The following is an 18,814-nucleotide window of genomic DNA, read 5'->3' as shown; positions in this document are numbered from 1 at the left end:
TTTTTACAGAAGAATCTAGGCTCTGTCCCAGGATACAAGAGACTTTATCTGAGAACAATTATTTTTGTCTACAGAGTGAAAGAACCTTTACTGCAGAGTAGCCCTGTGTGGAGCTTTTCCAGGCAGGCATGTGTAAACAATGAGGGAAGGCATGTCTGTTCTCATTAGTTGGCCCTGCCTGCTGAAATCCTGCCTTTTCCATAAGAAGAGAAATCAGGTATTCAAGAGATATCAATATTATAGAACTGCAGAGCTGTATTTTTCCTTAGGAATAATGAACTTTGCCTTTGAGGCTGGCTGATCTTCTGCAGGCAAAGTGAGGAAAATACAAACTATGAGCGAGTTGTTTATCACCATGAAACACTCCGCTGATAAAAAAGCACTAATCCACAGCCAAACCCTGGAAACAGCCAGCTGACTCATATAAACCACCACCTTACTCTCACTAAAGGGCTTTATGTGTCAATACAGTCAAATCCTGGCAATACCTACCATTGGAGCCAATGGTTAACCGCAGCCCTACGTGTCCACAACAACCAGAAAAACGATCACCTTCCAAAATGTGAGGAGCGTGACGTTAATAAAGGCGTGCATGCCACACCTTGCTGGGCAATATACTAACCTAGCAGGCATGCCACATTGTGCTTCTTGCTAACTAGCTGCAGCATATGGCAAACACATTCACTGGGAAACCAATGAAGGGGCTGCAAGTCTGGATATGCTTTCTTCCCCAAGGACTTCCCTCTCCAGCAGCCAGCATCTTCTCCTTGAATTGCTGTCATGCATTGTGCACAGGTCTTTACCAGTCATACCTGATACGTCCTGCAATTTCTGTCCTAATGTTGCGAAGTGCTCTCCTCTTCCACACTCCACATTCTCATGTCACTGGTTGTCATTGCCGGGCCACACAAGATACCCTTTTAAAGAGAACACAAACACAGCTAAAACGCAGACGGGGTGGAAGTAAATGGCTCTGAAAAAAAGTAGAACAGGGATAAAGGCTGAACTGCAGCCTTAGCTAACAGGGTCTTACAAAGGGTCCCCTTTGCTTCCATTTTCCCTGTGCTGCAGGCAGCCTTGTAAAGCAAACAGACCTTACAAACAAAGCGCCGCCGCCTCACAAGATGCCCAGGCATTTCTGGAAAAAGTTGGTTAAGTCAATGAGTAAACAGTTTTGTTCGGGTTGCAATGAAAGTGACTCGGAGTGCAGTGAAAGCAAAGCTTCTTACCTTCTTTCTTCGCAATTGCAAAGCTCACGCGACAGGACCCTCACGCTCCTGCTGCATGGTTCATATATTCCCTGTGCGTGGGAGCGCTCATGGATTTGGGAAGGGGGAGGAGGATGAAAAGTCCAAACAAAACATTCAAATGTAATTGCTTTGATGGTGCAGCTGTGAGAGGGCAACTATCTGAGGCCGTTTTGCTATGAGGCTGCATGGCTATAGTGACCTTTATTAAATATGCACCAGAAGCAGCACAGAAATCATGTTTCCGCAGCCAGCCTCTGCTGAAGTCATCTCCCATCCCATAGTGGACCTCCGTTCTACATTCACACACAACAACAACTGATGCTTCATTTCCTCCCTTTCTTGTGCCCTCATCTATATCCAGCTTCTCTCCTAAGCACTGCTCACGTACAACAGATATTTCCTAAACGCTGCATGAAAAAGTAAGTGTGAGCTCTATCTGCCATGGGAGAAAACTGTACAATATCCCTCAAATGTGTGTCAGGGCATTATCCTTTCCCAGTTCCTTCACATGCCTGTGCATTCCTTTATGTTTTGCATGATGGGTGCGCCGCTTAATCCCAGTCTCCATAGGCTGCAAGGAGTGTCAGAGGAGAGCTATTCCAGCCAAAGGCAATCCAGCAGCAGCAGAACTTGGAGTCACACGGTGTGATGATGCAGCCACACCACTTCGGGTCCAGGTGATCCTGTGTGCAGTGTTGTGCCCAGATCCCTGCTGGCTATAACATCCCTCACCCACCTGTGCACCTCCCTACCTGCCCTGTCTCAGGCTCACCTGTCAAATAAGAATGATGGCAGTATGTGACTTCAGGGGGATGCCTTCAGAACAAACACACTGCAGGGCAGTTCCCTTTTCTTCAGTGTTTCATTCTCCTTCTGCAAACCTGCAACCCCTTGCTCCAACTGTTCAACCCCTTGTTGCTGACATTAGTTAAATACAGGAGTGCTACAGGGCCAGGCTGGTGTTAATGGACTGCAGTTTCTCAGATAAATGCGGCCATTTCCATGCATAAAGCAAGAAATTGGCTACATGGTGGTGCTGTAGTGTCTTACTGCAATGGAAATGCTGAGGGGGCAGCAGGGCAGAAGACGTTTTGTGGCCTTCTTTTTGGTTTTATCATCCGTATTCCGTAACACTCCTGAGGGTTTTTCAAGCTCGCGTGCAGAAGTCACTCTTCGAAAATAAACACAAGAATTGGGCCTTTCCTGATAGGGCAAAACCATTCAGAAATGTCACAATCAAACCTAGATACAGAGCAAAAGTCTCCTCAGGCACCACCTCGCTCCCAAGCCATCCTCATCTCCCCAGCCCAGCACCCGGCTCCCTGGCTAAATTTCCCAGTATCTCTGCATCCCTGATATTTGCACCATTACTATCAGGTCTGCACAACCAAGTGATTCCTGTCACACTCTGTACTGCCTCGAACAGCACCCAGAAAGGGGGAGGCGTGGGGAGGGAAAGAGTTACCTAGGAGCTTTGGGATTTTCTCCAATAGACTTGGTTCATTTTCTCTGAAGCTTCTGTGTTTTCTTTTTTCTCCTTTCGTCCCACATCTCTCAATGGTCTGGTGCCCTCAGAGAGTCCAGGAGCAGACACCAGCTGGCCACATCCCCCACTGCCTGTGTTGTTCCCTCCAGCTCAGCTATATGGATCCCTTAATTGCATGCATGTCTTTCAGGCTATTCTCCATGCATGAGCTGTCAGCAAAACCTTGCTGGAAATGCTGGAATTTCACATTTTTCATGGAGATTTTCCATATCAAATGGGCAGTTTTACATTTTCCATGAAATTCCTGATGACTACAAAAAATACAGCCGCGGTGTTCGGAAAGACTCGCTCAGCTTGCCTTCAGGCCCCATTAGAGTGTTAAACGCATGTGTGTGAATTTACTTAGCATATCATTTCAGGGATGGGATTGGGATATTTTTTGTTGCAGATGACAGGGGAGAAGCATGCATTCAGCCATTCATTCATAAACTCAACTTGTGGTGCTGCACACTGGGGAAGGGATCTTTCGCATCATTTTTAAAACAGAAAGAGTGCAAAGCCCTGTCAACTGACAATATCCATCCAAGCTGTCATTGCCAATCACTTGAATGGACTGCAGCAGAGAGTATTTTCCACAATGAGATACCAATGGGGGTGACCATTAGGTCAGGAATCTTATTTTCTCAGCTCACCAACCCCTGCAAATAAATTCTCACCAAAAGGAGAGAAAAGCCTCATTGATTTGACAAGCGATCAGACACTGCAGTTGTCATTTTCCCAGCAGTTGCTAGCATATTTTTGCCTGGTGTGTGAGATATGAATTTCCTGACTGAACCTATCAGGCTCTTAAAGGGATCATCCCTTTTTCATCTTCACCCTCGTGAAAAGCAGAGCTCTCAGCAAAAAGTCTGAAAGCGAAACACCAATCTCAGCTTTAATACAATGTTAGTTGGTTTACAACAGTCAAGTGGAGCCTCTATTTTGCTGTTAAGAGCCAGACATGCTCTACCAGCAAGAATGTGTTTTTTTCCCTTCAATACCCTCTTTACTTTGTAAAATGCATCTTTACAAAATCCATTTGTTTTTCCTTATGAATGCATCACAACCAAACCAAGAGAGGCTACAAAAGCAAGAGAACTGCATTCTTTGATGAAAGTTGTCACATTTTCAGGTCTCTGTGATCTTGGGAATGAGTTTTAGTAACTTTTTATAAACAAACTTTTAAATACTGCACTATTGTAAAAAAAAAATATCTTTGTGCTTAATTCCAGCTAAGAACCCAAACTGCACTTATGGTTCTAGTGAAACAGATTGGTGCTGGGAGGAGACATAGTGTACCTCACTCCACGCTGCTCAAATCCATTTCACCTCTAAGAGCTACAGAGCAAAAGTCCAACTAGGATTCGTCTGGGAGTTTTTGGAGGGAATATCTTGGCATTATCCCAAGTTAATTCATTAAATGAGATAAAAACATGGGCTTTGCCAACAGGAAACTTCTCACAGGAAGTTTTTTTGGGTGTATTTTCTCATCATGAGGAGGGCCTGGTCCCTAATTGAAGAATACTTCAGAATCTGCATGGATGTGACGGTCCTTGCTGTAGCTGCCTTCTCCTCATGAGGCCTTGCTTAGTATACATATGATTATTAGTCAGAAGAATATAATTCACTAATACTGAGAGCACTATATTAATATTTCAGTTTACGTATGTGCATATATTCACATTTTTATATGCTCATTTATATATATTCATCCCCAAATGATACATATATATATGAAATATAAGTTTATTATTGGGATGAAAATCTGAAGAAGTTAGAATGCTTCTTCAGATCTATTCTGAAGAATGGCCAGAATGTCACAAAAATAGATTACAAGTCATGTAAAGCCTTACCACCACACTGTGCACTTCATGCCATATGGGTCTTGCACAAAGCTTGTTACTGCTAGTTTGGCTTGCTTGAATGGTGCTCTCTAAAAAGAGAGAATGAAGGGAAGGAATTTAACAGTCAGATGTCAGAGAAGAATTGTTAGTCAATCTGGTAAGTTGGTACCAAGTCTACCAAACCATCACCAGGCCACTGCTTATCAGTCAGTAGTGTATATTTTCTTACCTTTTTTTTCAAGTTCCAGAAATTCTGGTTGCATCCTGAGGATTCAACCTGCTTCCACAGGAGTCTGGCTTGCTAAAATTCCTCTTTTTTCTTTCCAGATAAGGGACAGGTGATTACCAGAACATCATTTTATTCCTTGTGCATTAATTAATTTTAGATCTGCCATGTCCTTGTATAAAATGTTCAACTGCTCAGGCTATGAGCAGCCTCTAGATTAGACTGACGCTTCTGGACTGTTTTCCAGTGTTTTTTCCTCTATGCACTGTATGTGATAGCCCTAGAAACATATTCTTTTCAGTTGCTGCTAATTCCTTACTTTGATTTTACATCCAGCTCTCCTACTACAGGGGATCATTTTTAATTCATACGGCAGTGCTTTTAGAGCACCAACAATTTGGTCAGTGTAAGATAAACATGCTCTGAACAAATGTGTTGAAGAAAATAGATTAAATGCTTAGGAAGATCCCAGAAACAATTAACTGTGGACAAAATCCCTAAGTGAGTTTTCCTTCAGAAATCTCAGACCGTTTGGAAATAAAAAAAAGAAATAACTCCTTCATTCTTTGCATAAGAAAAAAAAAAAGATCTTTATAAAGCAATTTAAATAAGCGTTTTCAGATACCTCTCCACTGTGTAGCACTAGGGATTTTAAATAAAGCAGGCCAGTACTATCTGTCAGGTGGACTCCCCCAAGTCCATTTTCCCTCTGGCTGCTGTTAAGTTACCATTATCCTCCATTCCCTCTAATAATGGGCTTAAGATCAAGTGAAACTGGAAATGGAAAGAACAGTGAAAGATGACAGACTTGAAGGGATTTTATTGGAACTATGGGTTGCTCCTAAGGTCAGAATCAGTAAGTATAATTAGATTCCTGGCATTTACAACAAATGTAAAGTAACTCTGAGATTTCTTTTGTGTGCATGTAATTAAACATGCACTTTTACTGCCCTCTGCAGTACCGCAAAGTTACTTTGATTCTAGCGCATGAAAGCTGTTTGAAAGAGCAGACACAAATCTTCATCTCTATATTGCACTCATATTTCTGAAAACAAAGCATTTTTCAGAAGAAATGGAGCAGCCCCTTTCTCATGGAACACAAAAGGGAACGTTGTTTTTACTAATAATTACAGCCTTTTCAGTACCTCCCAGGAACTTTCTCAAAAGAAACTTGAATAGACAGAAAGCTCCCAGCGCAGACAGCTGAACACCACTTTAACCCATGAAGGAAGTTCTAACATTCCACTTCAAGTCATTTTTCCAGTACGAGTACAAATCAGCCCTTTTTGGAGAAATTCTCCTATCATTTAAACACAATCCAAAGGAGGCAAGTGGCAAGCTCAAATTGAAACCAGCGTTGGTAGTCCAAATATACAGTGGGGGGCAGAAGTGACAGATGCTAGATCTCGATCCCTTGCATGTTTTCTATTGTGATGCTGCCTGGATGCTGCAGATTTTCCTGGTCCTAGTGTTTCCTTTTTTCCTGGTCTAGTATTGAATGTGGAGGTTGGTGGCCCTGCATGTGGCAGGGGGGTTGGATTCATGGTCCCTGAGGTCCCTTCCAACCCTGGTCATTCTGTGTCTTAGCAACACAACAGAGCAGATAATCCTGAAAATAACTTCAGTAAATATACATGTGAACAAAATGTTACTTGAAAGAGTATTTTGACTCAAAAATTGATTCATGGAACAAAGCTGGTTTTAGCTTGGCTTCCTTAAAGAGGCTTAAATCGCTGCATTGTCAAGTTGTTTTCAGAACATCTGTCCCAACATCTCTAATTTTTGGACTAGCTTTCCATTTCCATCTGTACTTAACAAAAGGGTACACGCTTTCCTTTAAGCTTTATATGACAATAGCAAAATAATGAAGGAAGGCCCCATTAACGTGCAAATGAAGGAAGAGCTGGACAGCTTAGCTCTTATGTGTTCTGCTTGCTGCCTGATCAGCACTCATTACCAACTACCCAGTCTTAAACAGATGGACCTCTCCATTTGCCAGAGCTAAGTCTACTGTCAGTTAGCCAGGCATGGTATGAAGGATGCTGAAAGAGGACACAAGACTCTTACTGGCCAGGGAGCAAGAGGAATATAAAGCAGAAGGCACAGATCTATAAAAAGCAGTGCTGACAGGTTTTGCTGCCCTCCCAACAACCTGCTCATTTTTATTCTTAAAGGAATTTGACCTATTAAGTCTGGTGTTTGGCACAACAGCATTCTCCATCTGAAGCAGACTCCACTGCATGCAATATGCACAATTAAACATATGGATGTTATTTTTCTCTAACGTTATCCTATCAAGTAGACATTAATGCGAGCAAATTGCATTTCCAACGTTTAACCACCAGAGGGCCTCATTCCACTGCAAAAAATTTTCCCGATCAGCACTTCTGAAAAAACGTCCTAAATCAGAAAACACGGGAGCTCAACACCACCCTAGAGGATGCAGTATTTATGGATCCCATCTAAGTGCTTGAAACAAAGCAGTTCGTAGGGTTCAAGACACCACTACGGATACCCAGCTGTTTCACAACATACTCAAAATCAGTGCCTGTTTCACCACCAGCTGCAGAACACAGCCCTGCTAAATGAACCTGCCAGGCTGAATCAAGAAATGCCTGGCCTGGGTGAGGATGCCTGCTGAGCAGCACATACCTGAACCTAAGGCTGGCTTTTAAGGAAGTCAGGAGAAATAAACCATCCAAGCTTCTGGACAAACCACTGAGAAGTTATTTTGCAGATACTTCACTGTCCCAAGATGTTTGCCAAAGGACAAGTATTTCTTAGGCATTTCTCACAGAAGATTCTCACGGAAGATCCGTTGTCTCAGGTGTTTGCCTAATAACTCCCTGCTCTGAATAGGTACCTCAGTTCTTCCTGATGTTTTGTCCACATTCCCCCACGCCTGTATCTTTTAGCACACACCTTTTGTGTTACTTGGTAAAGTTTATCTCAGCCCACACATTTTCCTTCTTTCACCTTCCTGATTGTCTCCTCCATCCCACCGTGGGGAGGGAGTAGTCCTTAAGAAGTCTACTGGCTTCTCTTGACTCCAATACTGTTTCATCCTGGTTCCCCACACATGGAAGCTGCTCCCATGCAGCTTCACATGCAATTTTCAGACCTACCATGCAAGTTAAAAAATTTGACACACAGAACAGTTACTGAGATACCCACATAGTCCAGTTGAGAGGCCTTTGCCTTTCAGTTAGCACAAAGAATCCTTAAGGAACAGCACTGAATGATTCCAGATAGACATGGACCACCTTATCCCCACGTTTCCCCATCAGAAAAAGACAAAAGCTACGTTTACTTTAAGTGTGCCTGAAAAATTAAGATAGCTAGTAGTACTCCTTACAGCTGGGATACTCACCTGAGAGCTAAGACATTTGTCTCCATTAAGCCTGACAGTGCTTAAGTAACACCAACAACCAGAAATCCCAGTCTAGAGATCAGATCAGGCAAAGCCCTGTGTTATGGAGCTGGAAGTGCTCATCTCGCGTTTCTAGCTGTCAACTCGTTACCAGCGGTGTCCCCCAGGGCTCAGTGCTGAGGCCCATCCTGTTTAATATCTTTATTGATGAGCTAAATGAAGGGATTGAGTGTACCCTCAGTAAGTTTGCAGATAACACCAAGTTGGCAGGTGGTGTCAATCTGCCTGAGAAAGGGAGGCCCTTCAGAGAGATCTAGACAAGCTGGATCACTGGGCTGAGGTGAATGGGATGAGGTTCAACAAGGCCACGTGCTGGATCCTGCACTTCGGCCATGACAACCCCATGCAGCATTACAGGCTTGGGGATGAGTGGTTGGATGACTAAGAGGAAGGGGACCTGGGGGTGTTGGTTGATGCTCAGCTGAACACGAGCCAACAGGTGGCCAAGAGGGCCAACGGCATCCTGGCCTGCATTAGAAATAGTGTGGCCAGCAGGAGCAGGGAGGTGATCATCCCCCTGTACTCAGCACTGGTGAGGCCGCACCTCGAGTATTGTGTTCAGTTTTGGGCCCCTCACTACAGGAAAGACATTGAGGCCCTGGAACGTATCCAGAGAAAGGCAACGAAACTGGTGAGGGGTCTGGAGCACAAACCTTATGAGGAGCAGCTGAGGGAGCTGGGATTGTTCAGTCTGGAGAAGAGGAGGCTCAGGGGAGACCTCATTGCACTCTACAACTTCCCGAATGGAGGCTGTGATGAGGAGGGGTTTGACCTCTTCTCCCAGGCAACAACCAGGACCTGAAGAAATGGCCGCAAGTTGTACCAGAGGAGGTTTAGGTTGGACATAAGGAAGAACTTTTTCTCTCAGAGAGTGGTCAGGCATTGGAATGGCTGCACAGGGAGGTGGTGGAGTCGCCGTCCCTGGCAGTGCTCAAGAGGCGTCTGGATGAGGAGCTGCGAGATACGGCTCAGTGCTTGTGGTAGCAGTGGTGATGGTAGAGCAGTTGGACAAGATGATCTTGCAGGTCCTTTCCAACCTTGTGATTCTGTGATTCTAGCAGAAGTTCTAAACAACAGACCTCGGCAGGCAGTTTGAATGGACACCCATCAATCCAAGTGATTTGAAAGAGACTGCAAAAGCCTTATCCAGTACAAACGAACCATGGCAGTCTGCATGCAGATAGCTCCTAAGTCTCTCTCAAAGTCAAAAGAAGGTACAAAAAACCCCTGTAATATCACAGCCTATTATTATTGTGCCTCAGATATACGACCTTCACTATTTGCATTGTGTTATCCACAGAACACCCGTAGTGGGAAAAGAAGCTTGGGAGTCATAAATAAATGTATATCAATTTATTTTCCAGCAAATCCCATACAAAAGCAGTAGAAACATCAACTGCATTCAGCAGAAAGTCTGTACAGTGTTACCATTTACAAGTTTTACATTTAAAAACAGCAAATTAAAAAGGATTTGTTATTTTCCCTAGACATCTTATGCTCTTGTCGGTATTAACAAGTAGCTCATTACTATTTACAGGTTTCAAATTCAGGTTATAGTTTTTCAAAGTAGTATTACTGCTACCTATGTTTTTCCATATTGACATCCGACATTAAGTACCTTCTTTCCAGATGTTTCAAAAATGTCTTTGTAAATGAAAAGAATCTGTGGTTTGTTGGCTTTTTTTTGTTTGTGTCTTTGCTTTTAAAATCTAAGGCAGCTAAAACTGCAGTAACTGCAACAGACAAGTGTCCTTATACTGATCAGCAGTGTTCTTCTGCTAACATCTGCATTACATCCAGGCAGATCTTTGTAGTAGAGACAGAAGGAAAAGCAAAATGACATAAGATGGAAAATATTTCTGTACTCCGCTCTCGATCCGCAGGTGAAACACTGGAATTCAGGATAACCAGGGAAAAATAAAATAGCAAGATCTTGCCTGACTGTTTATAATTACTTGAGGACAGCATTGCCTCCAGCTATTATTTTAAAGTTTTGTAAAAAAAATAACAATAATAAAAAAAAATTTAAAAATCTGATATACATAAATTAAAAGTTAGAAAGAAGTCACACTGTTGAATTTAAACATCAGTTTGGTCTGGACAACAGGCAGACCAACCACAGCTTAAAGAAATTTGTTTTTAACTTTGCTTAAGACTTCTCACTATTGAGAGATAGAAAACACTCAACTGATGAATCAATCTAACATCTCAAATTTAAAACAAACTTCTTCTAAAACAATCTGCACAAAACTATTTAACTCACAGTATTTAAATCTTTAAGAGGCTCACTCAAACATGCGTCCAAGTCAAATTCACCTTCTGCTTGATAGTCAATGTGTCTAACTTTGGTGGGAGTGCCAGAACAGGTATCCTGGAATACAAAGTCAGTTAAAAAATAGCAGTTAAGTGCAGGTTTATTGATGCAGTAACTCACATAACTTCTTCTGCAGTTCATTTAGGCCACTCTATAACAGAAGCTTACAAACACTTTTTTAAAGACTGTACTAAAACCTAAGGCTAGTCTTAAGACTGACAAGATTTAAATTGAAGATTTCTGCCCATTCTATAATTTTTCTGGAATGTAGTTTTAAGGATCAGCATATGCTACACCAAGGCATTATACTGATTTACATTCAGTGTGAGAGAAACTTTAACAAAACAAAGATTAGTGTATCTTTAGAAAAGGCATCTGCTCAGCTGTGCTAAGTGCTTCCTGGGTGTAAAAAAAGCCTTCAAAAAGCCCAACAGTGCCAAAAATATACCAATTACATTCTGTTTTAACATAGTAACATTAGTCTCTAAATCATAACTCACAGGTGACATGCTTTTGACAGATATCTAACATTCCATAACTGCAGAAGAAAATGTCTCTGTCACTCTAGACTCAGGCTATAGACACAAATTGGTTACAGCTGGGAAATCATTTGGATTTAGAAACTGCTCAGTCCTTCAAAATAGCAGATGATGGAATCTCTTATGTGCTCAGGCCATTCGGGTTATAATTCTAAGGACTGGACAGATTATTAATAAATATGTAAGCAAATGAGAGGTATTCTTACGTAATTATCTTGACAGCTTGTTTGAGATTCTGTAGAATTGCTTCCTATGGATTCTGTCTCCATCTCACCGAGGTCAACAGGACTACTATGAAATAATTAAGAAGCAACATCTTAGAGCAAATTGCATTTTTCAATAGGAGTTCACTTGTGAACGTGATGCCATAAGAGCAAAGAGACCTACAGAAGGTACAGGGACAGCAGGGCAAACTGCTGGGACAGGAGAGAATTGCAGGTTAACTCATACAGCCAAAATGGCCAAAGAATAAATAAAAGCCTTGAGATTGAATGACTAAAGACAACTGACACTCAGGCAATGCCTCAATGCAGAAGACAATTCTTTGCTCTTTTCCTAAGTTATTTCTTCTCTCCACTGATTTATCTCCACTGATTTGTCAAGATTTAACAGCCTACATACTCCTATGATTCTGTGATTCAATGTACCACTGTTCTTGATCTAGCAAGTGAGAAGGTTGTAAGGCATGTTCTGGCACACTGTATTGGTCTGAGCTCAATATTTATGAGACCAGCCAGTCAATCAGAGCTCTCCAGTACTGCTTCTAGCACAGAGTAATTAATCCAGATTGCTCTGCAAAAACCAGCCTGTCTTACCGGTGTGATTTTTCCCTTTATGGAGCACTGTGGTACTGACTGATTTCATCCAGTGGAAATACATTCCAGAAGCAAAGGTTACACACCCTTGCAAAGACAAAGGACAAGTCCATTCCCACCAAGTATGTCCTAAAAGCTGTGACACGTTACTGAGAAGGAACTGAGTAGCTCTCAAGAGCACCATCCATGGACAAGTAACTAATGAAAACATTCAGCCATCACTGACTTGTCTCACAAATGGCTGCACTGCTTTATTTTTTAGAACTTTAAAAAATATCTCTTTATCTGGAATATTCCATACGCACATTTCTTGCAGATCACATCCTTCTTCACTTGGTGGATCCCAGGAATGCAATGCAACTTTCCACAGCTTTATTTGTTGGTCCCATGACCTACGGCTATACTTCTTAAATTTATTTGGAGTTCTGGGATGAACTCCTGGTATACGATGGCATCTGTTCAGATATTAGACATGAAAAAACAAAAAATTAATGCTTTCCAAACAGACTTATCATATGGCTGAGAAAGTTAAGACAGACTGCCTGCTGTCTAGCAGGCTCATTACAACCTTTTAACCTGGAAAGTTATTTCACAAAAAGAACTACTGCCCAATCCCAGCACTCTGCTGGAAGGCTGGCATCTACATATGAACATTTTAGTTTTTCTGTCTTTGGGTCAAGTGGGAAAAAAAGACAATCTTAGATCTAAAAACTTAATCGTGCAGTTTCTGCACATAAAACATAGTCCAAACATAAGAACAACCAGAGTCCATTTTGCTTTTCATTTTACCATTGACAAAGCTGACTGCAAAAAAAAGCAGTTTCATTTCTTCAAGCTGACAAGCACAACCAAAAGAGCTTACGCTTTCATTTCTGCAGCAGGAGAAAGTTTGAAGGGAACTGCTCATGTACAGTTGTTGTAAAATAAATAAAAAAATCCAAGTCCCACTTGATAGCTTGTTTTACTTAACTGATTAAAAAAAAAATATTTGTAAATGCCTTTTTATTTCAACGTGCTTCACATACCAAGTTTAGTATGTTCACATGCTTAGAAAGAACATTAGTATGTTCACATGCTTAGAAAAAACAAGCTGGAGTTCATTTGAACATTTAGTTTTCCAGAAGCAAAAGCACCTTACCTAGGAACTTCTTTAATGTATCTGTCATATGCAATTGTGTTTTTCCCATAGTTTATCTGTTTTTGTCTTCTCATCAAAACCACCTCATCCGTCTCCAGTTCTACTGTTACAGTGGACTCCTTTGAATCAGAACTGTAAGAACAGAATGTCATAAACTTGAGAGCACTAGAAAACAAGTGATACTCAAAAAACAAACTGGTACATGGAAGACTCAAAAGAAACATGTAAAGTGCTTTCAAATGGATGCTTGAGATGTGAATGAATTTAAATGTTGGGAGAGAGCTAAGATGTACCACTTCAACTCGAGGGTTTTCAAAAGCAACACTACATTTGAAAAGTCAAATCTACTGCAAAGATTTTCTTCAGTTAAGCTAGAAACCTACCTTCCTGAAGAGGACTTCCTTTCTCTTGAAAACTCATTTACCAGGAGTTTTCTTCTGTATCTGCAAGAGTTCAAGTCAATATTAAGAACACACACAGAGAGAACATACATGGCTGCACTGTGACAGCTCAGTCAGTTTTACCTCAAGGCCTTAAAGAAATCCACCTACACACTGTAAATACTTTCCACTAGCAGATGATTCAGTTTTCCCCCAAAAACTAAAGAACACAACACAACCAAGGACTCATCCTAAGTTCACTATAAAACATCTTTAAACAGAAAAAGATATTCAGAAACAGTGAACAATGAGAAGGGACATTGAAAGGAACGTGGATACATTTCTTCCAAAAGGGAGAGATTTAGAGACATACATTCCCTCAGTGTGCTATGGAGTTAAGCTGGATTGAAAAGTAGAACTCTGACTCTGAGGCTAAGATTGAACTCCAATCTTTGTAGACTAGGACTGAACCACGGTCTGAGTCTGACTGAACAGTGAAGTTAAAAATATGAGTCAGTACAGATTCTACAAGAAAACTTCCACTTCCCTCTTTTCCCCACTTCATCTTAAACACCCATGAGTACCTTGCAATTTCTTTGTTAACGCTGGTTCTCATTTCATCTTCTTCCACTGCAGTTGCCCAGTCTAAACACCGGGAAATGGGGCCAGGGCCTTCTGGTGTTGTAAAACTGAAAGGAAAAAAAATAAAGTTGTTCTACTGCATTTTACCCCTTCCCCACCATCTTCCCTGTTTGCAAGTTAGTAGCTGTTTGATGTTGTCAGGTATAGCACTCACAATGGTTGTGAAGATCTTGTATGATTCTATTGAAATTTCAGCATTGTAAAACTGAGCAATTGATGATTCCACTTTGAAGTTGACTGATCTGGGGGTTGGAGTTGATGATCTCTAGAGGTCCCTTCCCACCCCTACAATTCTCTGATATTTTATTTATTGGTATTTTTGTTCTTCTTGTTGTTTTAGTAAAAGTTGTTGAAGATATCTGTGGAAACATATCACTGCAGCAGGTAACCTAGACTACACTTTAAGAACTTTGATGGTTTCCTTCAGAGAACAGCGTGGGAAATATCATCTTTATTCATTTACTCACATAATTTCTCTCCATTAAAGGACTTAACCAGTATTTATTATTTCCTGTTTAGAGACTCAATAGGTATAAGAAAAAAAACAGAACACATAACAATATTGCTCACCTAATCTAAAAAAAAGTAACTTCATTTTCAGTTGGTTAACTGAGATTTGCAAGTGGGATGTAATAACTTCATTGTAGCCTGTTAACAACACGAGAAGATTCAAAACTGGGAAGGGATATTAAAGGCCAGGCTGGATGTGGCTCTGGGCAGCCTGGTATTAGTGACTGGCAACTCTGCACATAGCAGGGGGTTGAAACTAGATGATCAATGTGGTCCTTTCCAACCCAGGCCATTCTATGATTCTTATCTCTCTTCCTAAGGCATCAGCTGCTGCCTACATTCAGACTTAATCAAGTTTTCCAGAGCAGTTTCTGTCCTGCTGGTTAATCATCCTAAACCACGAGCTCAGAGCCGTGCCCTGCAGACCAGAGACTTTTCATTAGATCTAGAAAACCTTTGGAAAGTTACTTAAATTGCTTCCTGTTTTTCAGGTCACGTTTGCTTACTGTTCTCCCAACGAAAGAGAACCACCAGCAACCCGATGGCTCGGGAAAACCTCCCGAAGGCCCTGCAGTCCAACCAGCCCTCCAGGCCCACCGACGCGTCCCTCAGCGCCACATCTCCACCGTTCTTTAACACCTCCAGGAACGCGCCAAGAACTCCACCACCTCCCCGGGCAGCCCGTGCCAACGCATCGCCGCTCTTCCCGAGAGGAAATTTCTGCCGATGTCCAACTCGAACCTCCCCCGGCACAACCGGAGGCCGTTCCGTCTCACCCCCACGCTCTCACCTGTCGGCCCTGCTGTCCGAGGCCCGGCGCTCCACGTCCCCGCACATCGCCGCTTCGCCGTCGCTCCGCATCCTCCGCTTCCCGTCGGCGCCGCGCTTCCTTCCCTGGGACCAGCGAGGGGGCGGCTGCGGGCTGCCGGCAGAGACGCGCTCCCTCAGAGACCCGCCGCCCCCGCGGCACAACATGGCGGCCCCTCGCTGAGGGGATCGCGGCTCAGCCGGGACCGACGGCAGCGCCCCGAGCCCTTCGCTTGCCCTACCTGCTCCTGGCCGTGCCGTGCGGGCTCCTCTGGCGGAAGGACATAGCGCGGGGCCCTGAGGATGGAAAGACGGATGGAAGGACAGACGGACACACACACGCAGGAGGCCGTGCGGAACTGCCGCCTTACCACCTAGCGCTTCGCATCTCCCGCCACCCCGCCCGGCCCCGCCCCCCGCCGGCCGGTCCACTGCGCCGGGTACGGGGTGGAGATCCAGGGGAGCGGAGCGCGGCCGCTGAAGCGTCTCTTCTCCCCAACCACTCCGTGAGCGCGGAACAACGGCCGGCCAACCCGCCTCGGGACGTGCACGGAACCGAGACACGCGCAGCGCCAGGACAGCAATTCCTCCTCCCTCCTCCCGCGACCCAGCGCCATGGTTCGGCCCGGCCCCGCCCGGCCGCGGCGGGAGATCGGAGCGCGGCTCTGCGCCGTTTTGGCGCGCTCTCCCTGCGCTCGCGGCCACCAATGGCAGCAGCGCGAGGATCTCAGCTGCACGGCAACGGTACTCAACTGCCTGCTAAAGAGGACGGGATGGGCAGGTAGTTCAGGTCATCGCAGAATCCTTGGGTTGGAAGGGACCTTAAAGATGATCCCGTTCTAAAACCCAGCTCAGCCGTTCAAGGCCTCCGGTTGCAAATTACAGCAGGAGAAATTCACACTATTTCCCAGAAAGGTGCAAATGTTGTTTAAACTCTTAATTGCGTTTGTTTGGGATTTTTTGCAAAGCTGGGCCAGCTTTGATAGGCACATATACCTGCATGAAATCCCAGCAGAACTTTGGCAGTGACAGCCTGCTCACTGCCAGCTTGCTTTCTGGGAGACGCACCAGGCCAGACCATGCATCTTCAGCCAACTGCAGTATTAAGATAAACCAGTTTGACATCTCAGCAGAGAGCTGGCTTGCTTTTTTACACCCCAAAGACTCCTGGTAAGAATGTATTTAGAAGCGTCTTTATCTGTTTAATTATGCTGTTAGGTGGAGCATTGGCATAGCCAGCGCTCCTGACTGAATCCAGTAATTTTAGGAAACACGGGAAGGAAAAGCAAGTTCTCTTTCCCTCACCTCCTCCTTTTTTCTCCCTCACATTTTGTACACAGGTCCTGCACTTTCTTCTCTGCAAGATCTCTGTTGTAGAATGTCTCCAGGCTGCCTCCCCCTCTGTGCACTAACAGGCTGACTTTGTGCTCAGCAGAACACTAAGATTTGAAAGCAGTGCAACTGAAGTTATCTTGGAAATTCCTTTCCCTTTCCTCACCTTGAGCATTACTGTATCTCTTGTGCAGTATCTGTAAAAGAAATAGCTGTGCTTGCATAAGAATGTTTCTGCTATGCTACCACTCTCCCACACACTGCCACAGAAAACAGAACTGTACTGGATGAAGGACATGCTTGAAGTTCAGTAGATGTTCAAAACATAGAAATCAAACCTATATTCCCCATCCTTGCTCTGAGTTAATGGCACATTTACCTGAATTCATCCAAGTTGCCCAGCTATAAGCCTGGAAGCCCTACAGCAGCTAGTATAGCACTACAGACATGTTAAATTCAGCTTACTAAGCAGAACTATCTGCTTTAACACAGCTTTAGGATTACACCTGCCTTGCATCATTTATATCTTTGACCGCAAAGAAAATCTGTCACAAAAACACTTTCTCAGCTCAGTGGGAACTTTGAGGGAAGGAGGTATCCTCATCACTGTGACCTCAAAGCAACAGTTCAAGAATAAAAAAGCAGAAGCAAAGCACACAACCTGTGGCATTTCGGAACACTACTGAAGAACTGCTTCTACAAGTACAGATAACACATCTATGAACTGACCCTTCCAGTGGATGCATACCAGTAGGAGATGCATGTCACTTCTCAGAAGAAATCTTAAGTGGTAAAGCTTGAAACTTATTTTTGCATACAAACTGGATTTAATTAAAACTGATAGCATTAATGAAAAGCTATCAAATAAACTGGAGATGGAATGCTAGATTCAGGCTTTGCTTACCTGAATTATTAATCCTTGAGTCAGATAGCTCTGGGTAGATAAACAACAGATAGATTTAACTGGTCTATTTAGATGGATAAGATTTATTAAGAGGCATTAAAATGGCTCTACATCCAACAGCAGCACTGCATGGGATGACATCAGTAGACCTCAAACCTTACCTGTTCAGTATCCTTCCTCTTGTTGTGCTAGCACAGTTTGTCCAGATGTATGGAACCTGGATTAGCAATTGGTTGAAAGGCCGCAGACAGAGGGTGGTGGTCAATGGCTCTATGTCCAGGTGGAGGCCGGTAACAAGTGGTGTCCCCCAAGGGTCTGTCTTGGGACCGGTGCTCTTTAACATCTTTATTAATGACATCGATGAGGGAATCGAGTGCACCCTCAGCAAGTTTGCTGACGACACCAAGCTGAGTGGTGCGGTTGATACGGTGGAAGGAAGGGATGCCATTCAGAGGGACCTCGACAGGCTGGAGGGCTGGGCTCGGGTGAACCTGATGAGGTTCAACACGGCAAAGTGCAGGGCTTTGCATTTGGGCCGGAAGAACCCCAGGCACCTGTACAGGCTGGGAGGAGTGGTCCTTGAGAGCAGCTCGGCAGAGAAGGACCTGGGGGTCCTGATGGACGAGAGACTGAATATGAGCCAGCAGTGCGCTCTGGCAGCTCAAAAGGCAAATGGGATCCTGGGCTCCATCAGGAGAGGGGTGGCCAGCAGGGACAGGAAGGTGATTGTCCCTCTCTACACGGCTCTTGTGAGGCCCCATCTGGAGTACTGTGTCCAGGTGTGGAGCCCTCAGTACAAGAAAGACATAGAGATTTTGGAAAGGGTCCAGAGGAGGGCGACTAAGATGATCAGGGGGCTGGAGCACCTCCCCTATGAGGACAGGCTGAGGGAGTTGGGCTTGTTCAGCCTGGAGAAGAGAAGGCTGCGGGGTGACCTCATTGCAGCCTATCAGTACCTGAAGGGAACCTACACCCAGGAGGGGAGTAAACTCTTCAAAAGGGCTGACAACAGCAGGACTAGGGGAAATGGTTTTAAGTTGAAGGAGGGAAGATTTAGGTTAGATGTTAGGGGGAAGTTCTTTACTAGGAGAGTGGTTAGGCCCTGGAACGGGCTGCCCAGGGAGGTTGTGGATGCCCCGTCCTTGGACGTGTTTAAGG

The 18,814-nt window shown here is 43.9% G+C and overlaps 1 protein-coding gene across 1 annotated transcript; it reads right to left on the bottom strand.

Moving 5' to 3' along the window:
* Positions 1 to 9,613: 9,613 nt before the first annotated feature.
* On the bottom strand, positions 9,614 to 15,824 carry LOC125692477 (stem-loop binding protein). The gene is made up of 8 exons (XM_048942989.1): positions 15,663 to 15,824; positions 15,404 to 15,535; positions 14,046 to 14,150; positions 13,465 to 13,524; positions 13,082 to 13,213; positions 12,249 to 12,398; positions 11,335 to 11,419; positions 9,614 to 10,646 (listed from the first exon to the last, which is right to left on the bottom strand). Exons 1-8 carry the CDS (start codon positions 15,704 to 15,706, stop codon positions 10,530 to 10,532), a joined length of 825 nt encoding a protein of 274 aa, XP_048798946.1. The 5' UTR covers positions 15,707 to 15,824; the 3' UTR covers positions 9,614 to 10,529.
* Positions 15,825 to 18,814: the final 2,990 nt, after the last annotated feature.

Source organism: Lagopus muta, chromosome 4 (genome assembly GCF_023343835.1).
Source record: "Lagopus muta isolate bLagMut1 chromosome 4, bLagMut1 primary, whole genome shotgun sequence".
In the NCBI taxonomy this organism is placed as follows: domain Eukaryota; kingdom Metazoa; phylum Chordata; class Aves; order Galliformes; family Phasianidae; genus Lagopus; species Lagopus muta.
The sequence above is the reverse complement of the archived record's forward strand: the minus strand, read 5'-3'. Positions and strand labels throughout refer to the sequence as shown.